The sequence below is a fragment of the Periplaneta americana genome, chromosome 13 (assembly GCF_040183065.1).
Source record: "Periplaneta americana isolate PAMFEO1 chromosome 13, P.americana_PAMFEO1_priV1, whole genome shotgun sequence".
Classification (NCBI taxonomy): domain Eukaryota; kingdom Metazoa; phylum Arthropoda; class Insecta; order Blattodea; family Blattidae; genus Periplaneta; species Periplaneta americana.
In genome coordinates, this window is record NC_091129.1 from 35,567,116 (window position 1) to 35,593,892 (window position 26,777).

General features: G+C 34.8%; 1 protein-coding gene across 1 annotated transcript in view; it reads left to right on the forward strand.

The window, feature by feature from the left end:
- Positions 1-26,777, forward strand: part of LOC138711793 (uncharacterized) — a 554,979-nt gene that overhangs the window by 516,863 nt on the left and 11,339 nt on the right. Inside the window, exons 4-5 of the mRNA XM_069843022.1 lie at positions 3,415-3,612; positions 24,700-24,846. Of these exons, the coding sequence (XP_069699123.1) occupies positions 3,415-3,612; positions 24,700-24,846 (345 nt within the window). The remainder of the gene's footprint in view (positions 1-3,414; positions 3,613-24,699; positions 24,847-26,777) is intronic.

Consider the following 26,777-nt stretch of genomic DNA (forward strand, 5'->3'; position numbering starts at 1 on the left):
ATGCCTAGAAAATAAAAAAGACAGAGACCTGGTTTATTATTATTACCCCAAACTTTTGAAGTCAATTTTCTCCACTTTAATTTTCTGTAAATTTTGCATTGCTAAAAATGCTACTCTTTCTACAGATTCTGTACTACATGCATGATTTTTGTAGAGGTTTTTGAATATGTTCTTAACAAAACTTACTATCACTATTATACCTAGCACTCGTTTTTTGTTGTTGTTGTTTAGTCAACTGTCCGAAGGCAGGTTTGAACCTCATAAGTATCACCAATAAGGCATCACTCATGAGACAACTAGGCCAGGAGATAATGGGGTAGGATGGCAAGTTTCTTTCCCCCTCCAATGCGTACTTCGCCGATTAGCTACATATTCCACTAGTCAGACTTCAGATGCTTACAAACAATTGTCCTTCCTCTGACACATATCGTCAAGTGAGATGTACTGCCTGATTATATATATGCATATCAGCCAGAAGAGGTATTTTTTAATATTAATTTTTTTACGCTCGAGTTGATTTTTTTCTGTCTTTACACTTTTAGTGCATTAAATATTTTTAATTATTTTTTTAGTAAAATAATGAGGAAAATTGTATAGTAAGTTTCGTTTCTGAAGGTCTGACACGTACGTAGACAAAAATTCCGGCCAAAATAGTAGCAATTTTTGAAAACCTAAATTTACACAATTTAAAATTACAAATTAAAAGTACAAAATTTCATAGATCTACCTAGAATAGTTTAGAAAACTGAAATTTCACATCAGTCTAACCTTAATAGGGTTTGTACTTTCTGGGGTCTTTGCATTTTCCAATCGAACCAAACAATACAATCCTGTCTCAAGAATTAATTCAGAACTTCACAAATATATTATGTAATTCTTGCAAATAGGAAATAGGATAGAATTCAGAAATGCTTGGATTGAAAGGGGGAAGATGGTAAAAGTTTGACACTGATCCTAATTGGTACGTGATTTTCATTTGTTTTAAGTAAAAATATCATTGCTAAAACAACTTAAATTCTAGATTAGTTTTATAAAAATATTTTGGGGCCCAAATTTTGAAAAAATAAATATCAAAATACAATCATTCATTAATCTCACAATGTATGCTCGCTTAGGTAGCGGATCGTTCCTTTTTATATTTATAGTCACTTCTTTCCTTTTTCCTTATTTCTTTCACCCTGTCACAGAAAAAAACAAATGTACTCATTTTTCAGTTCGCTGTGAACAGTTCTGAACACAGCAGCACTGAATTTTTTCGCATTTGAATTCCATTCTTTCCCTATACAACTGTATATTGCATAGCGCGCGCTGGACTAACAATGGCGGATTTGTCGGCATTTGCCGGCTCAAACGATTGCGGTACTCTGAATATCCACGGACTCTGGTAGTGTTCTAAACTGAACCGGAAAATAAAATGAATAGCTCTGTAGCTTAAATTATGAAGGACATACCTGGCTAATTTAGTATTTTCCCAATCTCATCCCATAATTATGTTCTTGCTCCATATTACATGATCATAATTCTAATTTCATAAATTATAAAGCTCTTCATACTGTTGAACTTAATCAAATAAACTTCGTGCCACCCATTTCATTATGTTACCACAGTCTAGTAGGCTATATACAGTCACAAAGCTCAATACGTAGTAAATATGCATCTATAGATAGTTTCTAACCACTACGATTGCTACAATGGCCTCATTACAGACAATGCAAAATAGTACCTGCACAGTCCATTGTTCCTAGTACTTACTCACTTACTGGCTTTTAAGGAACCCGGAGGTTCATTGCTGCCCTCACATAAGCCCGCAATTGGTCCCTATCCTGAGCAAGATTAATCCAGTCTCTACCATCATAGCCCACCTCCCTCAAATCCATTTTAATATTATCTTCCCATCTACGTTTCGGCCTCCCTAAAGGTCTTTTTCCCTCCGGTCTCCCAACTAACACTCTATATGCATTTTTGGATTCGTCCATACGTGCTACATGCCCTGCCCATCTCAAACGTCTCTATTTATTGTTCCTAATTATGTCAGGTGAAGAATACAATGCTTTCAGTTTTGTGTTGTGTAACTTTCTCCATTCTCCTGTAACTTCATCCCTCTTAGCCACAAATATTTTCCTAAGCACCTTATTCTCAAACACCCTTAAACTATGTTCCTCTCTCAAAGTGAGAGTCCAAGTATCGCAACCATAAAGGACAACTGGTAATATAATTGTTTTATAAGTTCTAACTTTCAGATTTTTTGACAGCAGACTGGATGATAAAAGCTTCTCAACTGAATAATAACAGGCATTTCCCGTATTTATTCTGTGTGTAATTTCCTCCTGAGTATAATTTATATTTGTTACTGTTGCTCCCAGGTATTTGAATTTTTCCACTTCTTAAAAGGATAAATTTCCAATTGTTATATTTCCATTTCGTAGAATGTTAAATGTTATGTTTCATTTAACAACGCTCACAACTGCAGAGGTTATACCAGCGTTGCCGGATGTGCTGGAATTTTGTCCCGTAGGAGTTCTTTTAAACGCCAGTAAATCTACTGACATCCATTTCGTAGAATATTCTCGTCACGAGACATAATCATATACTTCGTATTTTCGGGATTTACTTCCAAACCTATCTCTTTACTTGCTTCCAGTAAAATTCCTGTATTTTCCCTAATCGTTTGTGGATTTTCTCCTAACATATTCACGTCATCCGCATAGACAAGCAGCTGATGTAACCCATTCAATTCCAAACCCTCTCTGTTATCCATTGTTTCTAGTACCCTCATAAACTCAAGCTTCGTGACTGTATATACTAGACTGTGATATGATTTTACCGAGATTGGAGTCCTTGCAATCGATATATTTGCCATGACATTCTTTATTTCGATCTCAGACCATATGGAAATCCGTTTGGAATTCTCTGGCCAGAATTCTGCATGGAATTCATCATGCAGACAGAGGTGATATGGATAAGTGGGCGATGCTCCATTTAAAATAATGCAAAGAAAATATCAGAATGCGCTGTACTGATCCATTCCAGTAAATGAGCGCTTACCTTAAAGTTACAAAACCCCGATGACGAAAACAACAACAAATGCATACTGACATACACAATGTTGACAGTGACAAAAACGAAACAGAACACAAGCTTCAAGCAATTCCTTCTGGACTAAAATCTCAAGGTCATTCACATAATTTATTTTAAAAGCAAGTACATAAGCATATTTTAGGAAACTAGGCCTACTGCTCCAACACATTCCACATTAAGATTAACCTGCCCTCTATTAATGCAAATGTGAGTGAGACAGAGATAGAAAACTCAACGTCACAGTGCTCTATTTCTATTCTCCTGGCTGTTTTAGAAAATGCTTGCCATCTGGAAAAAAAAAAAAATTGTAACTCTAAACTTGTTGACTGTCCTCAGACACCGAGTCGTGGCACTTGCTATCCTCGTCCAGCAGCGGCATCACTGGGGGCAGATCTTCCAGCAGTGGCGGAGGACATGGGGACCTGCCGCCTGCTCGCCACAAACACTCCGCAATCCTACATGACGAGGCCATGTGGGTGTATGGCGGTATGACTGATCTGCAGGAGAGAGCAGACTTCTGGAGGTGGGACACAGGTAACACGATTTTAACACACTTGTCATTATGGTGACTAGATATTCAGACACAAAAACCAGGACCCATTCCTAAAAATAGTCCTGTAAAGCACGACGTTGGATTTTTGCAGTACTGGTAACCAGTTTTAATACAATTCAAATTATCAAATATCTATTGGATACAACTGCAACAAAGGAAATACTGTATCAATAATAAAAATATAAATGACTGATAAAATGGCAGATTTACTAGTGTTAAGTCTGGCACTTTATCAATCATTTGTATTTACGTGTTAAAAGTAGTGTATGCAAGATTCAAGATGGAATAAAAATATATAATACATGTTGTTGTAAGGAGATGTAAATTCATATTATGTATTTATTACTCATTCTCAGGGTCAAAATTTAGGCAGGAGCCTATGGTGCCTCTGCTCAGGGCCTCAAAATCCAGGAACAAGCTTTTCTGAATGAATTATGCAAATCGAATAGACTACAAATCTTCCGACTGAAAATCACAATTGAGAAAATAAGTAATTACCTAATTAATTATTATATTAGAAACGCATCAAAAATCGCTTTATTGTTTTAAGTTTAGAGTCATAACTTGATTGCAGAGTTTAATGTGATGAAAGATGAGTGGAACAGAGAAAAATTCTCTCCGGCACCTGGATTTGAACCCGGGTTTCCAGCTCTACGTGCTGATGCTCTATCTACTAAGCCACACCGGATTCCCATCCCGATGTTGGATCGAATCCTCTCAGTTTAAGTTCCAGATGTGTGAGGAGTACAAATTAGGAATTCAAATTTCAAGTTCCATAAGACTAAACACAGTTCTTTTCGTGGACGACCAAGTATTAGTTGCAAACTCCGAAGACAATTTACAGATGGGTATATTTAAAATACATAAAATCATAGAAGAACATGGCATGAAGATTTCACCAGAAAAAAAAACATAATAATGGCATTTGAAGGTACAAATCCAATCCGCAGCAAATTGTTGTTGAAAATGTGATTTTAGAACAGATAAATTCCTTTTCATACTTAGGATGTAATATATCATACGAAGGAGAGAATGTTTTAAGCAGAAAAATTAACAAACTTTTAAAAATATTAGGACTGCTAAACCATACCCTAAAACCAAGTTTAGTACAGAAACATTCCATAATAAAGCTATATAAAACCCTTGCACTACCAACTCTCCTCTATGGAAGCGAAATTTGGGTTCTGAAACAAAGAGATATCAGCAGATTAAGAGCAGCTGAAATGAAATATCTGCGACGAACTGCAGGATATACACTTCTGGACCACAAGAGGAACGAGGATATACTGCAGGAACTCAACATGCAGCCATTAGAAGAAAAAATTACAAAATACAGAAATAGATGGCTTGAACACATTTCTCGTATGGAAGCTGGCCGGACACCCCAAGAAATGCTAAAATACCACCCTCAAGGACGACGACGACCTAGACGTCCACAGAAACCTCTATTGGATCCTGTATAGCTGGAACCGAAACAGGGCAACAACGGCTTAATTTCGTGCCTGGAATATGATGATAATGGGTTCCCTCTAGTGGCCTACCCTCATGCACTGCGTCATAGACGTATGACAGTAGGACAGTTCCACATATGTGCAGAGGTGCACTCGTTATGAGTGACTAAGTGGCCGGGATACGACGGAATAAGCGCCATCTTAAATCACTAAGTGTCCTACTGTCATACATCTATGACGCAGTGCATGAGGGTAGGCCACTAGAGGGAACCCAAGAGGTGGAACTTAAACTGAGAGAATTCAATCCGACATCGGGATGGGAATCCGGTGTGGCTTAGTGGATAGAGCATCAGCACGTAGAGCTGAAAACCCGGGTTCAATTCCAGGTGCTGGAAAGAATTTTTCTCTGTTCCACTGATCTTTCAACACATGATGACGCAGAATATCTGCACGGAAATATCAAATGTATTTCAGTACATCATAGTAATAAAGAGTAATAATAGTTCAACTTATAAAAGTTAACTACCATGTACAGTTTATTCGAGTTGTAAGAGTAGACCTATGTACATAATTTATAATGAATTCAGCAACCAAAGTCAACAACATTGTCAATTCTCATTGTGCTAGTGCTTGTGTTCCTTGCAGCTTATCTAATTTCTGTCGGTATAAGACCATTATTGGTGTGTAGTGGTAGTGTTAAAGTGTTTTTGTAGGAATGTCCATAATTAAAAATGGAATTCCCAAGCAAATTTGAGTTAGGGGCCAATAAAATAAAACGGAAAGCTATTGAAATTCAACAACTTGAAAAACAACCCTGATCACTGAGCAAATATGTTCGTTCTCATGTTTCTAGCAGTAACTCCTTTACTCACAGAGACATTACTTACTTACTTACAGGCTTTTAAGGAACCCGGAGGTTCATTACCGCCCTCACATAAGGCCGCCATTGGTCCCTATCCTGAGCAAGATTGATCCAGTCTCTATCATCATATCCCACCTCCCTCAAATCCATTTTAATATTATCCTCCCATCTACGTCTCGGCCTCCCCTTAGGTATCTTTCCCTCCGGCCTCCCAATTCACACTATATATGCATTTCTGAATTCGCCCATACGTGCTACATGCCCTGCCCATCTCAAACATCTGGATTTAATGTTCCTAATTATGTCAGGTGAAGAATAGGCCTACAATGCGTGCAGTTCTGCGTTGTGTAACTTTCTCCATTCTCCTGTAACTTCATCCCTCTTAGCCCCAAATATTTTCCTAAGCACCTTATTCTCAAACACCCTTAACCTATGTTCCTCTCTCAAAGTGAGAGACCAAGTTTCACAACCATAAAGAACAACCTGTAATATAACTGTTTTATAAATTCTAACTTTAAGAATTTTTTACAGCAGACTGGATGATAAAAGACTCACAGAGAGTGAGTTAAGAATGTTTTAACACAGACTAATGAAGATTTTAGCATACAGAGACAACAATCTACCACAGCTACATTACTTCTAAATTCCTGAATTACTGTACTAGAGGAAACAGGGGATAATAAAACTAATGCAGTCAGCTTTGATGTGTCTTGTGGCAAAAATAATTACTGATTATCTTAAGAAACCACTTTATTTTGAATTATTCTCCTCAAAATAGAGAATTAATAATAATCTATGTGAAATAAATACATGGTGAAAGGAGATAGGCGACAGAATTATCATATATGAAAAGAAGGGGCCTCATAAAGGAAATTAAGCCCCAGGCCTTTGAAATTGTAAATCAGGCCCTGCTCTTACTATTAACTACTTTCTAACATAACTTAGAAAAATATACACACAAGTAGCTGCTGACTATTCTTCAGCAATTACTCAGTAACTACTTATTTCTGACTTGAATGTATTGCTTTCAACAATTGCCACTGTTCAAGGAAGTCACAGAATTCAACACACCTACAACTATAATTCAGATTACACTTTGTGATCAACATAAATCTTAAAGTTTCTGGCTTCAGTCTAGATTTCTCATCTGCCCACGCATCATTCACTGCTACAATATATTTCCTGTTGTTTTCCTCTTCACTTATTTACTCTGACACATAGGCAGAGAGAGAACAGTTTCCTTGGGGGGGGGGGGGGGGCAAATCAAAACCATAGAATCCCTATATAACGGGGTTAGGGGGCACATCATTTACCTCCTCACCCCATTATAGCTTGATCATGGTAAAGTATATCGGAAAGTAATCATTCAATAGATATTATCGGGCTGTATTTTCTTACAGCGTTACATCCATATCTGCAATGTTTCAGACCGAGTTGTATAGGGCTTGAACTGTAGGTCTACTACAAATTATAATAGGACATAATTTAAAATAATTTCTCTCTTTTTCTCTCTCTCATACAGAAATACGTAACTACGTAACAGTGCTAACAGAAACTTTTTTTATAGTAAACTTTTCTTAAGATATCATATAAAATTTAAACTATAATATTTTATTTAATCTCATCTTTAAGTTTACACATTATACCGGGATCACTTTTCTTTCTTCTGCATTGTTGTGCAGAATGTTATTTATATTTCTCCAAGTGGCAGCCTGCAGACATGAGTATAGGCTGTTACAAAAGAAACATTACAATGCTTCCAATCCTCAAATGAGGTATAGATATTATTTTACATTAAAAAATTTAAAATAAATATTATAATCCAGACACATGATCTGAAGACATTAATTCGTCTATTTAAGCACAGAAACATAATCATAAACAAAAGTAAATAAGATATTTTGAATTCAGTATTTTCTAACGTTAATAAAAAAACGAGTTGAGACAAGTTTGGGGGGGGCAGTGGCCCCCATGCCCCCACCCATCCCAATAACTTCGCCTATATTCTGACAAGCAAACATTCTCATGGAGGCAGATAAAAAAGTTAATCTTTTTTCTTCCACCATGTTAATAATGCCAAAACAAGTGCTTATACAAATTTTGGCCACTTGAGTGCAATTACGAGGGTCGTCCAGAAAGTAAGTTTGCCTCGGGTCGTTTACAGAAAGAAAACACAATTTAATTGAAAGATTTATTAGAACAGATATAGCAATTGTTGAGCTATTTTTCAACATATTCCCCACCGGAATTGAAATATTTGTCATACTGTGGGATTAACTTTTGTATCCCTGTGTCGTAGAAGTCTGCTCCCTGGGATCGGAAACAGTGTGTGGCAGCTGTCTGCACCTCTCTGTCGATCCCACGGTATGACAAATGTCTCAGTTCAGGTGGGGAATATGTTGATAAATAGCTCAACAATTGCTGGTCTGTTCCAATAAGTTTTTCCAATGAAATTGTGTTTTCTTTCTGTAAACGGCCCCAGGAAAACTTATTTTTACGCCCTCTTAATTGCACTCGAGTGGCAAAAATTTGTATAAGCACTTGTTTCTACATTATTAACATGGTGGAAGAAAAAAAAATAACTTTTTAATCTGCCCCCATAAAATGTTTGCTTGTGAGATACCGTAATAAAAATAAAACTTCTCTTCAAATTTTATTTCACAGGACATTTAGCAAGACTGTTACACTTTTACTACGTCATACTACTTTTGACCAATAAAACGGTACAAAACGACGTGTTTCAACCAATCATGACTGCTTATCCTATAATTTTTACCACCTCCCTAGCATTTGTTTTTATCACCTCCCAAGAATTTGTTTTTATCACCTCCCTCGCATTTGTTTCTTTGTTTGTCAATAATGTACTTTCAATAACTGTACCTTTTAAAATGATTCATGTTTATTGCATCATCATTAATTAAAACTTTTCTATCATTTATCTTCTTTATATTATTTAGGTTGTTGTTGTTGTTGTTGTTGTTATCTAATGCCGGGCTTTGGCAACGAAGCCATTAGCGTTCTTGCTCTCCAATATTCCTCTGTGGTGGATCCATCAGATAGAACTTCACAGGTTATGAGATGATCTTCAGTCATTTCTTCTTCTTTGTTGCATAGAGGGCAATTTGGATTTGTGTAAATTCCTATTTTATTCAAGTGTTTGGCCAAATAATCGTGTTCTGTAAGCAGTCTGAATTTTGCTACTGTAGATTTATGTGGGATTTCTGGAATAATTTCTGTTTTTTTTTATTAAAATGCTCCATTTTTTATCTTTGGCTTTGGTACATAGTGCTTGGTTTTGCTTGATTTTATATTTATTTTTAATTAGTCTTTTGATGGATGTAAAAGGTAGGCTTGTATTTGTATTCTGAATTAAATTGGATCCTTTTTTGGCAAGAAAGTCAGCAGTTTCATTTCCAGCAATTCCGCAATGTGCAGGTATCCATTGCAATTGAATTCTTTTCTGTAGTTTTTGAAGTGGTTGGATCATTTTGTGACATTCTTTAATTTGGATTGACATCATTTTATATGAATTTATTGTATATAATGCTGCTTTAGAATCAGAGAGAATGACAGCATTTTGAAATTTATCTATTCTGTATAGTAGATGTTGGAGTTATATTATTTAGGTTATGTTATGCTTCTGCGTATGACATTATAGATAGTCACTTATCAAAGATTGTTTAATATATTGATAAGTGAAGTGGAATGCAACTGTTTTAATAAAAATGGAACTGAATCAACAAAGCCTTCTTGACTAGTAATCGTCCATAGAGTTCAATGAAGATTGTATAGTTGGCACAACTGATAACAAGAGAACAGTCGATCATAAAACACTACTGCCATCTAGCGGAATATTTGTAATGATGAGATGATACAATAATTTTTCAAGACAGTTGAGTATTTTAGTAAGTCACTTAATATTTTATTGCATTGGAGTACGGTACTTTATTTTTTCTTACCTTTATATACTTTCTTCTAATCGTATAATAATATAACCAATTAAATCCAACACCGTTTTGATTTTCTCTAGATAAATCAAAACCTCTAGTGAGATTACCCTAGACAAACTTAAAAAGCAGAATATTTATAGAGATTTCAAGCTTATATGCTGATCACAGGTAAGGGGCTAACAGAAGGGAATATGAATATCCTGCGAAGGTAGGACATCTAGTAACCCTATTTATCATGTATCGTATTTTCGATTCTAAATAAATGATCATTTAACATTTCTCTTTCGATTAACTTTCCATTTTTATAACACTTTACTCTAAATTGGTCTTTGTGTACATAAGAGATAAACATTCGTATTCTGTGATTATTTAAAATTCACATGAAAGCATTAAAATATATGAAGTAAAGAAAGTAGGTTAATTGTATAATTATTTTACTCTTTACTTACTTAATCACTTACAAATGGCTTTCATGGAACCTGCAGGTTTATTGCCACCCTCACATAATTCCGCCATCGGTCCCTATTCTGAACAAGATTAATCCAGTCTCTATCATCGTATCCCATCTCTCTCAAATCCATTTTAATATTATCTTCCCATCTACGTCTCGGCCTCCTCAAAGGTCTTTTTCCCTCCAGCCTCCCAACTAACACTTTATACCCTATGCATTTCTAGATTCGCCCACACGTGCTACATGCCCTGCGCATCTCAAAGGTCTGGACTTAATGTTCCTAATTATGTCAGGTGAAGAATACAATGCTTGCAGTTCTGCATTGTGTAACTTTCTCCATTCTCCTGTAACTTCATCCCTTTTAGCCCCAAATATTTTCCTAAGAATCTTATTCTCGAACACCCTTAATTTCTGTTCCTTTCTCAAAATGAGAGCCCAAGTTTCACAGCCATACAGAACAACCAATATTATAACTGTTTTATAAATTCTAACTTTCAGATTTTTTGATAGCAGACTACATGACAAAAGCTTCTCAACCCAATAATAACAGGCATTTTTCCATATTTATTCAGCATTTAATTTCCTCCCAAGTATCATTTATATTTTTATGACTGTTGCTCCAAGATATTTGAATTTTTTCACTTCTCTGAAGGATAACTCTTCAATTTTTATTTTTCCATTTCGTACAATATTCTAGTCACGAGACATAATCATATACTTTGTCTTTTCGGGATTTACTTCCAAACCTATCGCTCTACTTGCTTCAAGTAAAATTTCCATGTTTTCCTTAATCGTTTGTGGATTTTCTCCTAACATCTTCACTTCATCCACATAGACAAGAAGTTGATGTAACCCGTTCAATTCCAAACCTTTTGTGTTATCCTGAACTTTCCTAAAGACATATTCTAGAGCGAAGTTAAAAGGTAAAGGTGATAGTGCATCTCCTTGCTTTAGCTCGCAGTGAATTGGAAAAGCACCAGATAGAAAATGGCCTATATGGACTCTACTGTAAGTTTCAATGAGACACATTTTAATTAATCGAACTAGTTTCTTGGGAATATCAAATTCAATAAGAATATTACATAGAACCTCTCTCTTAATCGAGTCATACGCATTTTTGAATTGTATAAATAACTGAAGTACTGTATCTTTATACTCCCATTTTTTCTCCAATATCTGTCGAATACGAAATCTGATCAATAGTCGATCTATTACTACTAAAACCGCACTAATGATCCCAAATAATAATTCCATCTACATATGGAGTTAATCTTCTCAAAAGAATATTGGACAAAATTTTGTACAACGTCAATTATTTTACTCCTAATAAAAATAAAAATTATTATTAAATCTTTAAAGTATAATTTGACACTTCAGAATCATTTTCAGAAGTTTGACCTGTAGCTACAGTATATTTTTCACAATTTTACGACACAGAACATTTTATAAAAAAAAAAAAAACTAAGCTAACTACAGTGCAATAAATCAGTTCTGTTAACAATGTCTCTTCTAAGAACAGAAAGTAGTTGTCAATGTAGTGCTTCTTTCCAATTGCTCTAATTTCTGTCGCAACCATGATAAATTCATGATTTTTTTATTTAAGTTGCTGAATGGCCTGTAGTAAAATATTTGTTAAATGTTGATAAATAAGGTTTAATTTAAAAAGAGAATGCCAGGAAACAAGGGATTAAGTTTGAGTCTACCTCGGCACTCTAAATCTGCAGAGCTGGACTAAATAAAATGTTTATTTCTCGAAAACTATTTCTCAGATTTACATGAAATAAACATCACCCTAACCTCAAATCCTCTGATTGAGGTTCTGGCTGATATGTAATCTATTATCAGGCAGTACATCTCACTTGACAAAATGTGTCAAAGGAAGAATAATTGTTTGTATGCATCTGAAGTCTGACTACTGTAATGTGTAGCTAGTCGGCGATGTATGCAATGGAGGAGGAAAGGAACTGGCCATCCTACCCCATTATCTCCTGGCCTAGTTTCCTCATAAGTGGTGTCTTCTTGGTATCACTTGTGAGGTTCAGACCTATCTTTGGACAGTTGTCTAAACAACAACAACAACAACTAAAGCTCAAGAATTAAAGTACAAAACTGCATGAAATTAATAAAATGATAAAATTGACAATTTTTGGCCCTTGCAAGTGTCATGTGATAATTGCCTGTTGCAGCTAAAATTGTCAGAAGGAAAACAAAGTAACAATAAACAAGATGAAGGTGACTGTTGTCGGAAGAAAAATAAAGAAGGTAAATGTGCGAACTCGAAATGACGCAGTGGAACAAATAAAGAAATTCAAATAAGCCTACTTGGGGTGTACTGTAAGCTGCTGTCAAAGCCAAATGGGCCATTTCATGACATAATGAGCCTGACCTCAAAATTTTGAAGATTATGCAAGAGAAAACACTGAAGTTATCTGTGAAGGAAGGTATATGGATATCAGTTCAACATTTATCAAGAAATTATGGTTAAGGAAATTTGCTGGCCTGAACTGAATTTTGACTGTAAGTTAGTATTACTGTATAAAGCTTCCCATTCCATTTGTTAGCCATTTTGTTGTGCTGAATAAAAAAAAAGGATAGTTCACTGTTGCATGGCAGTAATATTTTGTTCTGAAAGATGGGCACATTTCCTCAAATTAGTGCATAATGTAGTGCTTGTTTCAATGTCCCGCCTGTGATAAAATAATTTAAACAGTTTGTTTCTAGAAAAAAAGAAAGCTGGAAGTGAAAATTGAAGTTATGTATAAGTAAACTTGTCTTGGTTAACATTAAGAATTCAGTGTTTCAGACTGGTATACAAAGAGGTTTTCGAGATTAATCGTAATTGTTATGTGACGGATGTTTATGGAGACATTTCTTTTCACATGGGTGAAACGACATCAGCTGACAGGATGCAGAACTTGGTCATAGAAGATAATAGGAAGTATGAAAGTCATACAGAAAGGCAAAGCAAGAATGACAAAAGACGGCAGGAAAAAATAAGAAGAAAAGTAAGAGAATCGAGCGTTGCATTAAAAGGAAATAGATGTAAAAGAGCTGAAAAGAAAAAAAAAATACCGGCAAAAGATGAAGGATAATATTGAAAACAACAAAAACAAGTCTGTTGTTGTTCCAATTTAGGACCATATAGGACTCCCCAGGCACTCGTAGAGTTAAGATAGTTCTTTCTCATACTCTGAGGAAAACATTTGCTGTTGTAAAAATGCTTATATTGAAATGTACCTGTACCCAGTGCTGTCATGGTAATTTTTTTCTTGGCCATACACTTCACCCCTTGCTTTCCCCCTTGAAATATATTTTACTCTCCTCTCTCTATCTCTTCGACTGTAATTTAACGATTTTTTTAATATTAAAGAAGAAGTAAAGAAATTGTTTTGCTTTACATTTTAATTGTACAACAAGACTGATTTAAAGAATATACCATGTAGCCCCACTGTAGATGTACACTTGTCGCGATGAAGCTTGGAGTGTGTATTTGCAGCACTTCTGTTTTCCGACCATTATTTTATATAATTCTGGATTCCAGTGCTGCAGAGGTGGACAATTTTTGTTTATGAACATCAAACAAAATATATTAGGAACAGCAAGAGATGATCTAAGAGTCCACGCCTGTGGAGTAACGGTCAGCGCGTCTGGCTGCGAAACCAGGTGGCCCGGGTTCGAATCCCGGTCGGGGCAAGTTACCTGGTTGAGGTTTTTTCCGGGGTTTTCCCTCAACCCAATATGAGCAAATGCTGGGTAACTTTCGGTGTTGGACCCCGGACTCATTTCACCGTCATTATCACCTTCATATCATTCAGACGCTAAATAACCTAGATGTTGATACAGCGTCATAAAATAACCCAATAAAAAAAAAAAATGATCTAAGATCTGTACAAAACTTAGGCACCCATATGCTGTATGGCTACAAAGACAAATTTTTTTTCCCCCCCATATGATTAATTTTAAAAATTGTAGGTTTCCATATGATGTATGGCCCCATATGGCCTCCATGACAGCACTGTCTGTACCTCATACAAGCAAAAGAGAGGGTCAAGAAAGTATATTCGCTCATTATATCGTCACTTGAATGCAAGAACTAGGTAACTCAATTTTTCCTATTTTGAGATATTGCCTCTTAACCTATTTATTGCACTGAGGAATATGTTTCGTTTTCTTTTACCTATTTGTTACATTGGAAAATAGATGTCGCTGGTATCGTTCGATCAGTTGCCTAGTTCTTACATTACATTATGTGAAATGTTTGCTATGCTATAACAGAGATAACTAAAAAACGCAAATTTCGAGTTACCTATTTCTTGCATTCAGGTGTCGATATGATATAGTTACTGAAGTTCAGGAGATTTATGCTCAAGATCATATCAATTGGCAAGCCCATAGTAACAAAGATATCTGTGAACATTCTAAAGCCGGCAAGAGAATAATTTACTATAGAGTGACCAGACATCCCGTTTTTAACGGGATTGTCCCTTTTTTCAGCCTCTTGTCCCCAATCCCGAGAAAAGTATGGTCGGTATGCCAAATGTCCCGTTTTTTTTTAATGGGATTCCGTTTCCCTAAATTATTGTTGAAATATTTATTTTTTTTATTTTATTTAATAATCATGTAAAAACATTGATTAATTCTATATTGTTTCTATCAGATGTCACCGTAATGAATTCAATAAAGGCCATGTTAATCACAAAATGTCATTTCAAAAATGTGTCTTGCATGGACTTGTATAGTTTTCTGAAGGAAAGGCCAACATTTCTAGAGCAAATTCACTCATCACAGAAATATGATGCTGATTGTACGTAGAGTTCATCTTCATGGAGAATGTTAAAATAGTTAAAAGAAAATATGATGCAAAAAATTTTGTTATGAAACAAGTTCAGTGACATGAATACGATGTAAGGTCCAATTAACCTGAAATATTTTTAAACAGATAAGTTAATCTAATTAATCCAGACTAGTTGCAATATAAAAAAATGGTTAACAATGACTTAAGCCAAGTATCCATGCTATTCTTTTATGTATAATTATTAAGCCTGTAGTTATTGTGAACAGTGTAGTATTTATTACTTTAAAATAAATAAAACTGGATCTGCTCATTGACATTATATAAACACAAGTAATACCGGTAATGAATGTTTAGATAAAATGTTGATTAATGTCAACTTTAATAATTGTCCCGTTTTTCTATTTTGGGAATTTGGTCAACCTAATTTACAGCACTATAGAATCATCACATGATTGTTACTGTCAAAAAAAGCATACAATGTATTGAAAATAGAACACCCATCAGCCAAAATAAATTGATCAAAATTCTATGAACTTCGACCAAAGGACATCCTTATGTCAAGTGGAATACTACACTTTGTGTAAGTTCCACACAAATTTTAGCTTCTTTGTAGTTTCCATCAACAAGAAAGTCCAGCACTTTGCCTCTAATAGCATAGAACTTTTAGAGATCATTTGCTGTGATTTAGAAAATGAACGGTGCATGACTGACCTGACTGCATTATTTCAAGGGAAATGATTGTGGCAACTTGATTATTAGTTTTAAATATCTATCAGAACTAGTGAAATAAAAGGTACCGGTACTTAAACACTATCCTGATTCTGATAGAGACAGTGAATGTAAAAATGACGATTGCAGAAAACTGTAAGAACATAGTATAGGAACAACAGCATTAGCAACTCATGAAATTAACCCATAATCATTTTGTGCTAGTGAAATTTATTAATAAGACTAGAAAAATTGTATATCAAATCATAGGTATGCAGCCATCTGTCAAAGTAATGTAGATGAGGATGGTAATGTGAAAATAATGTGCATGCGAACAGTTGATGAATCAGGGAAAGTTTTCAGAACTGATGAATCTGATGTGTCACAAGTAGACATGAACAAATTGTGTGTGTCCTTCCTCAATCAATAATGAAATACTGTAGTTGTGTGAAAAATTGCATTTTCAGTGAATTTCTGAACATATAATGAGAGAGGATAAATTGAATAATTCACATCATGTGACATTAGACTGTCCCACCCATGACAACAATTAATAATTTACATTTTGCAAATAAAATGTAATTATTATTATTTTATGCAGATCATGGTGAAGTACAACTCCTCATGTATCAGTCTGAAAATATTTTGAATTTCTTTTACCAAGTATTTCACAAACTTTATTAAAACTTCATACAGTGTCATGCTTAGCAGGGTCGACCCTAGGATTTGAAGGCTCCAATTGGGAACATTATTTGTGGGTCCATGTTCACAGACAAGAACTGTACAATCAATGACAGTAAATAAAATTTATTATAGAGATATCTCTATTATACAATCAAAACAAAATATTTATTTAGAAAGTACATGTGATTTAATGAAATCAATCAATCAATCAATCAATCAATCAATCAATCTACTTAATGTATCCAGCTGTTTGCTGACAACATAAAGTCCCTTATGGTCCACTGTAGTCTCTTCAGCTCTTGTTTTTTCAGGAGAAATGAGGGGTGTGATTTAATGAAAAGTAAGTGTACAAATAAATAACAAATAACATGTTGATTATCTTTAAATAGTAAAAATATAAAATCGCCTGTTTTAATGTCTGGGAAATGACTTAATGAAAATATTATTTATTTTTAATAAAAATAATAAAAAAATTAAGAACAGCAGTGTTAAAAAATAATTTATATTTTTATTTATATTAATTCCAAATATCACTTAAAATGAATAGATAATAAAAACGCAATATTACCATCACTGCCTTTAATATGAGAAGTTAGCTTCCTTGCTTTTTTCTCTGCAAAGTATTTTTTAGAATCTTGTATACCGGTAAGTTCAAATTCATGCTCATTTCACATTCAATCGACATAATTAATTACCAAATTGTGCAAATGTTTTTGCTACATTGATCAGTTTAAGATTGAAAAAAAAAAACTCATTTCCCCAAACGCCACTTTTGCTGAGAGTTTGAGAAAATAAATTTGAAAATGCAATAGATCTATTGTTGCAAGCAAGGAACTCAAGCATTTTCATGGGGTTTTTAATCTCAGATGACAGAATTGACTTCTGTGTCTCAATTTCTTCACAAAGCGTGTAACCATCTATATCAGCTTCTTTTATGTTATTCTTAGGTGTGGGGCCCGATTGGGATAAATTGATCCAATTGGCTTAAAGCTGGTCCTGAATGTGTACATTTTTGCTCCCAACTGTGACAAGATTTCAAAACTGAACAATTTTAAAGCTGAGGCAAAGATTTCTTTAAAATTCATACATGATGGAAGATTTTAATGTCAAGAGTGCATATCATATTGTTGTTATGTTCCTATTGAATTAAATATTTGTCATATGAGCAGAAAAAAATACAATGCAAATGTCCCACCCACGATAATGGAATGACCCATAAGGAGGATAGCAATGGCAAATGAAACCTTTAATAGAAAAATGAGCATATTCTGCGGATCACTGGAAAAAGAACTAAGGAAAAACTAGTGAAATGCTTTGTGTTGAGTGTGGTAGTATATGGGGCAGAAACTAAGTGACTAAGTGAAGAGGCACTACTAGAAGCATTTGCAATGTGTATATGGAGAAGAATGGAGAGTGTGAAATAAGTAGTAGCAGTAGTATTTATTTATTTAACCTGGTAGAGATAAGGCCGTCAGGCCTTCTCTGCCCCTCTACCAGGAGATTCCAACTACAATATCAACAATAAAATTACAATTAGTATTAAATTTACAATTACAATTACAAATAACATTACAATTAGTATTAAATTTACAATTACAATAAAATCAAAGTACGAAAAGATTACCTGAATAATTAAAGCTAGATAATTTATCATAGAGAAACAAAGAATATTTTATATTTACTGAATTACAAATTAAATCTAGAATAACAAAATTGTATAGTGATGAAATAGACAGACAGAATAAGACATGAAGCTTGCTAGAAAGAATGGGTGAAGAAAGAAATAATGATGAAACTGATCAGAAAGAAAAAAAGTAATTGGCTGGGTCACTGGGTAAGAAGAAATTGTCTATTGAAGGACGCACTTGAAGGAATGGTGTACAGAAGAAAAGTTCGGAGCAGAAGAAGATATCAGATGATAGACAATCTTAAGATACCTGGCTCATGTGTGGAGATTAAGAGGAAGGCAGAATTATAGGAATAGAATGCTGGATTTCGCAACCAGTGGTGAGTTCGAACTTACCAAATAATAATAATAACGGACTTATCTTACAATTTTTCAAAGCTTCGTTGCTTCGTTGACAGGAACTCACTGGCGACTTTGTTGACATCAGTATTCCTGCTTTCTTCACTTTCAGTAGTGAGTACAGGTAATAAACAGAGTCTCATCTGCGACATTGTAATACGCAGTTTAAGTCTTTGTTAGTTTTAGCTTAATGAGCATTCGACAGTTGCTGTAATGACTGGTAAAGTGAGGAAAAGTTGTAGAACTGTAGCCTACACAGATCAGGAATACTGCTGGCAATAGCAGAATTTTCTACAATTAATAATTCGACTAGTTCCTTTATTGTTGACGAATCGAAAACTAATCAGTCGTTGAGGAAAAGTACGAGATACATCTGTAGCATAATATTCCTGAAGTTTGTTGGCTTTTTCGATCGTTTCATTTTCGGTTAAGGTGCTGAGTTTTGATGGGAGGAGGAGCGAGAAATTAGGTGATATGTTCATGCTTTCAAACTGTACTTTAAGCTGATGAATTGTAATGTCCAGGTAACTATTAAAAACAAATATTCGGAACCTTTCTTCTGCGTTCTGTAATCGTTCGTCATCTGCCAGTTCATCAAAGAACTTCTTAACATCACGTTGCCGTGTTGTTTGGAATACAAGGTCTATTTTCCAGGAATTTGGGATTTCCTTTGCTTCTTTTAAAACAGTACACGAAAATAGCTCCTCAACTCTATCATATTGTTTCGGGCTTGTTTTAATAGTTATGTGGCCGTTAATAAATCAATGGACTTTTCTTGTAAATATTTTGAAAAAAATATTGGCGCACTCTGCACTATAATATTTTACAATGGAGCACAAGCACAATTACAAAGTCAAAGAAAATGAGTTCCTTTTCAATGCAAGAGCTATATTTTTTTCGGAAGATTTGTTAGAGACATCCCATCAGCTTTCTTTCCCAGCACCCCTGTTCGCTTTACGTAGTACAGTATTGTATTTCCACAAACTGCGATGTGGTTCAAAGTGAGTGACAGATAGGGTTGCAAACTCTCCTGTATTTCCCAGAATCTCCCGTATTTAGTCCTAATTTTTAAGTCTCCCGACTTCCGTATTTTTTTTCTCTTCGAGCATTTGTCTCCCTTGTTTTTACATAATGTAAAAATCTATTTGAAACAATTAATTTTTTCGTGACTGAAGGTGATTTATATGATGGAGCCTGTTGTTCCAAAGATGCACTGAAATATACTAGTTTAAAATCAAACAATGTTAGAGTTACAAATTTAGAAAAAAAAAAAAAGTAGTAAGTTGTGTTGTAAGCATACCGGGCAGCAAAGCTCATGCTGAAAGTATTTTCTCTTATGAATAGTAAGTGAATAGATGTTTGAAACAGGAGCACGAAACATCTAATCAAATCAGAACTGCAAATCACAGACAATTTTTCAACTACTATACTCATGTAGGGAATTTTTACAATTTGTTTGAAATATTACGTGAGGGAAAGTCTCAAAAGACTCTTCATTTAAACCTAATTGCCCAAGTGTAGAATGAAGTTGGTTTTAGTACTGCTAGCTGAATTGAATAATTTGTCAATTTTCTATTTTCTACTATGGTTAGCAACCCTAGTGACAGATGCTACATGATTTCTTACCAAGCACATTGCACTGTGGCTCCATTCCAGCCATGTCACTGTCTTTAACATCCTCGAGCAGTCTCTTCTCCAGTAAAGAATTCAGGGAATTGTTCGGGAAAGAATTTTCCCGACCTAGATTCTACAATGCCTTCCCCGGAGATTTCAGACTTTTTAAAATAAAAAAATATAATTTACACTATATTATATTTCAATTTGATTTGACTTTACATCTACTAAAATAAATTGTGTTGTGAGATTTTTCAGGTAGTTGTTTTTTTAAGGTTGATCATTTTTATGTGATTTTAGGACACAATTGAGGCTGCTAGAAGCAAAGGGGAGTAAGTAACATTTATAAAAAAAAAAAATTTAAGTGCATCCAGGATAAACTAAAGCATTTAAAATTTCTGTGGTAAACAGATTTATCTTTTAACCATATCACACATTAACATTTAAAATTAAAACTTCACGGAATTTACGAAAGCTTAGTAACTTTTAATCACATTTTCTGAAAAGTAACTTAAGTGCATTTACATCCCTTTGCTTCTGACCGCCTCAATTAGCATAATTCAGTCTGCTGGATGATCTTAATTTTTTTTAAATTTAAACCATCTGAATTTTCAGTCTTCATTGCTACAGTTATGAAGTCAGGTAGCCTGTGTTCTTATTGACACAGTTTTCAGTGTTTTGTTAACAGATATAATACTTTTGTTTACTGAAATACTTATTTACAGTATAAACAGCAAATATAAAAATATTTCAGTGTATGATAGCAAAACAACAGACACTGCTTACTTTTCTTAAAATGAAAAGACACATTGAGGAGTCAATGGAAATTGCATCCATTACATTTAATGAAGAAAATTCTCAATTGACTTTCTAAATGAAAGTAAAATCTCACAATCAGAAATCCATGAACCGGTAATTCCATCTATGCTGCCTTCATCTAGTAATGTTATACTACTTGCTGCTGCTGTTAATAATAATAATAATAATAATAATAATAATAATAATAATAATAATAATAATAATAATAATAATAATAATAACTGACATAGTTAAGGCCTTGTCTTCTACTCAACCAGTACCGGTATGATACAAAATTACTACATTACCGGTACTATAAACAAAACATAATTAATATAATAAAATACCATACATAATACATAATTAATATCGTCCCTCCACTGGCAAACTAGCGAAAGTGAAAATAAGCGCCCTGCACTTAAGGTCTATATTGTACTAAGTACTAAGTACAATATAGACCTTAAGTGCAGGGGCGCTTATTTTCACTTTCGCTAGTTTGCTAGAGGAGGGACGATATAATACCGTACAATAACAATTCCTTTTACCTTCCCAACACACCAGTAAAATAATTATGTAGTAATAATAATAATAATAATAATAATAATAATAATAATAATACCTAAATATAATGAAATTATTAACTCACGTTTATAATTATAACTTCAATTTGACTACGTCCATAAGAAAATAGTTTAGCCCTTTCTTGAAAGTAGTTATTGTCTGGCAGCACCTAATCTTCTGAAGTAGAGAATTCCATTCATGAGGAACTGAGACAGTAAAAGAGGATGAGGAGGAATTGCTAGGATTCGGCTCTCCTGTGACCTGGTGTTTAGATTATGACTGGAGGATAAGTAGTTAAACCAGGAACGTAGATAATTTGGAATAGAAATGTGGACAACTCGAAATGTTACTAGTGAGTTAATAAATGTACAAAACAACGGGAAACTAAATATGATTGGTTATATTTCGATAGGACCTGGTGTAGTGCATTTTATAAACTGTGTGAAATGCATTTAAAAATATTGACATTGAAACTCTTCAAAAAACAATTGGAGTAGGCCTATTCATATCAGATCCCTTTAAAAACATTATAAATACTACTGGAATATACGCATTTGTTTCATTTAATTTGTGAGTAATTACTACTTATACTAAAATTAGGCGATTTATGTAAGAAGGACACCTAACATCGGCTTTATGTACTAACAATTTTACACAGAAGGACAGTTCTTATTCACCATGTTTTATATTTTATGCTACATTGAATTATGTGAACGTTAAACCAACAACAAAGAGAGAAAGACAGAAAGAATAAAAGAGAAAGAAAGAAGAATTATGTAATATAATTTCTTATAGTTATTGGAGTCGTTCTTGGTGAGTGTATGGTTACCATGATTGTCATTGGATCTAAAGTTAACTGTTAGAATAAGTAATAAAGATCAATGAATAGTATAGGCCTACGACATGCAAAAGAACCTTATTTGACACAAAATGTACAAAGTTCATAGTACCTACATAAGGGAACTAAGAAGGGTTCTATTAGCCATTCTATTAGCCTAATAATTTAGATGTAGATTTCACATACCGGTGTATAATAAAATTATGAGTAATTAAGCATGTACATTTAGGATATCTGTCGGATACAGGGGGGGGGGGGAGAGCCATTAATCCTTCCCATTGAAGGCTTTAAGGAACCAACCTGGACAAATACCAATGTCCCATCCCTACCTTCCCGTGGTGCAGCTGTTAGTAAGCATAACTTTACAAGCTGAACTAAAGGGAAGGGCTACTCATCAATTAGCACTGGTCAGCTTGATGAGTTAATGACTGAATTTGGTATAATTTTCCTCTATTCAATACCTAATTCCCTCTTTACCCTTTCCTATCCAGTCCTCTGACTGAACTCTTACTTTCTTCGACCCCGACAGCATTAGAGCATTCGAGGCCTAGGGGTTCATTTCCCTTTCCTTCCTCCTCTTTCTACTTTTCTGTTTCTAGTGCTGACTGCTATGGCACTAAAATCGTCCTCCAGTGGCTTAAGGAGGGAAAGCTGGTGATCAACAAGATCTCCTAGCTAGGTCCAATGGATCCGTCGACCAACAGCAGGTGTGGTCCTCCAGACATTCTGGGGGTTGTGTGTAAATGAAGTAGCCACCAAAACGTTAAAATATGGTGTTCACTTAAATCGGCTACAGCGTGCCATTTAACTACTCCAATATGAAATGAGTACCATTAAGGTAAAATTATCAGGAGGTAAAATAGTCCCCCAATCAGATCTCCAGGCAGGAACTATTTTAATAGTACAGAATCAACTGACCGTTGTGCAACTCAAACCAAGAAATGGATTCGGAACACCTCAAAATCTGTGCTTCAGTGGCTGACCATGATAATATCTTTGAAAAATATTGGAGTGCAAGAGATCAAATGGCTTTATTGTCAAATGCTTGGCATTAGAAAATAACAACATAAAAATATTAACATTTTTAAGTAAATGTCTATATTAACATTTTAGGAATATGTATGATAAGAACTTTCTTGTGTTAAATTTTAACGTACCTTGTTAACATGTTTCGACCTATTTTCGGTCATCTTCGGAACTGGTCGTTGTTGGTCTTGGCGCCTCTTGTTTCCTGTGTGGGTGCATTCGTAGTGTGAAGTCAAAGAGTGTATGTGTTTTGAAATTGAGTTGTGTGTTGAGAATATCGTTGGGGTGTGTTTTCATGTGTCTGTATATTTCATATTGTTCTAGTGTGTTGAGTTTCTGGCTTTTTGGTTGGATGTGCAGTACACAAACAAACAAATACAACCACACAGGCGTATACAAACTCAAATGTAATACCTGCAACAACTTCTACATAGGACAGACAGGCAGATCATTTCAAACACGTTACAAAGAACACATCACAGCCATAACAAAATTACAAAACACCTCCACATATGCGGAACACATCACAAATGCCAACCACACTTGCAGAGACATCAACACAGACATGGAAATACTGCACATCCAACCAAAAAGCCAGAAACTAAACACACTAGAACAATATGAAATATACAGACACTCGAAAACACATCCCAACTATATTCTCAACACACAACTCAATTTCAAAACACATACACTCTTTGACTCTACACTACGAACGCACCCACACAGGAAACAAGAGGCGCCAAGACCAACAACGACCAGTTCCGAAGATGACCGAAAATAGGTCGAAACATGTTAACAAGGTACGTTAAAATTTAACACAAGAAAGTTCTTATCATATATATTCCGAAGTGATACAGTGTTAAAAGTTGTGTAATCAAGATGTATTAACATTTTAGTATTTAAAACAAGTTTAAATGAATGAAAGCTCTATTTATTTAACTGATCCCCATGTTCCCATTTACATAAACTGTCACTGTTTTAGGTAAGATCTGAATTATTGTTTATTTTGCTGTCGTTCCCACTCCTCCCAGTGTAGTATAAATCCCCTCAGGGGAAAAAGTTGGAATTCAACACTTTGTCTCTGTGTTTTCAAAGAAATTACATAAAAATATTAGGTAGGTACATTATATAACAATGTAGTTTTCCTGACACCTTGGAAACAAAAATGTTCGTTAACTTCATATTATAATCTGAATAAGAGAATTTAAATAACCAGGCCTATTTATGGCAGAATTAGTCTCAGCTGTCTAGTTGGTAAGAATGTTTCATGAGAATAATTATCCTTGTAATATATATTATAGTTGCCAAAATGTGGACCAACATTAGAGCCAAGCCAGGTCCCGGGGCCCTCCATAGCCACGCAGCTTGCAAATTGCCCAGTTCCATGCTGTTATTTGGGGGTGAAAGGGAAGGACATCCGACCAATGAGCTCTGGAGATTTCACTTCGGTAAGTGCATGTCTGCATAAGAATCTTTCATATTAATTGCTGAAAATTAAGTCATGGTTTTAAAAAGGTAATGAAAATAACAAAACGTTTTATGCTGTTGATATTTTTATTATTAGTAAACTATATTTTGTATTTAATTTCTCTGAAAAGAATGAAAAATTCACACAAACTACGATACATTTGGAAAGCTTTGTGGTTTAATTTATTGCAGACAAATGGAGGAAAACTTACCACCTCTGTTTCTGTACCAACAACCTAACAGGCATACACAAACTCACATGCAATTTAGCTGTAACGACTTCTACATCAGACAGACAGGGAGATCATTTCAAACATGTCAGAAAGAAAACAACACAGCCATAACCAAATCAACAACACATCCACATACGCAGAACACATCACAAATGCCAACCACAGCTACAGCAACATGAAACAGACATGGAAATTCTACATATTACCCAACCGAAAAACCAGATACTGAACACACTAGAACAGTATGAAATATACAGACACACAAAAACATACCCACAATAAATCCTCAATACACAACTGAATTTCAGAACATGTAGACTATTTGACTCCACACTACCCAACACAAAAGCACCCCCCCCCCCCCCCCCCAGAAATACAACTGAAGAAACCGTAAGAAGCAAGAACCAAACTAGTTCTGGAAATGGCTACCATTAACAAGCAAACATTGTCATGAAGGCAGATAAAAGTTATTTTTTTTCTTCCACCATGTTAATAATGCCGAAACAAGTGCTTATTATAATTTTGGCCACTCGAGCATAATTACTAGGGACCGGATTTTTATGTAATATCAAGGTGTGAAATATGTACATATTTATGTAAGAAAAATAAGCTGAATATGTAACAAAATATGTAAAATCATGAAAATATTTAATATCAATATCTGGCTGGTATAGGATAGGTAAGACTGAGCATAAAGCAGTGGTAAGCATTATGTAGGCCTAATTACATAATAATTAGTAATTACTAATTACAATGACGCTCCAGCTCATTGATTTAAATATATACTCACATGCTTTATACATTTTTAATGTTCTGCAATTGCTGTTAAAGTGCAATAAAATAAACACTTTACTGACCACTGGTTTAAGACATGAAGTCATAAAAATTAACATCGCTACTGTTCATCACAATCCATGATTTTATTTTTTCGTTAGGGTTGAAGATACAGGGGCCATTTTAGTTAGTTAAAAGCAGTAGATAAACTCACTTGCATTTTATACTGTAAGTACTGAAACTAGAGAACTGAGTGAAATGAATGACACAACAGTACTGCAAGCACTGTTTCACTTTACTGGATTAGGAGAAAATAAGAGGAGATGTGGGACACATGCATTTTAGCTGCTCCCTGTAAGAAACCAAGTACCGGTACCTACTAAAACCTCAAACTATAGGTATTTACAAACTGTTGTTTGAAAAGTGGCATTCCTGTCCCAATCAGAAGGGTAGGATTATTCCAGCCGAGAACCATACTTTCTAATTGCTCGGAAAATCCCATTTCCATATAGGTCTACAAAATATAAAGTAAAGAGGTCAAGCAATAACCTGAAAAGCTATTTATTTTAATCTTTCAACATCTTTCCAATTTGTTCCTTTACTCCAGCTTCTTTTCAAAAGTCGGCTACTTTATTGCGGCTCATGTCAGACTTGACACAGGTTTTCCCTGGAAGGATTAGGAAGAGGGTGCGTAAGGTTGCAATTGCATGGGAACGGCTTGTTAAGACGTGTGCAGAACAATTATAGTTCGAGACAAATCATGTCATCCTCGTCCCACTCCACTGCATGAAGGCAACGCTACTTTCTGAGTGATTTTTACAATATAAGGTAGCTGTATGAGAAAGGTTGCATTTTGTTCACTCATATTTACAGTGGGCGGTAGAGGTGAGTGCCTCTATTACTTC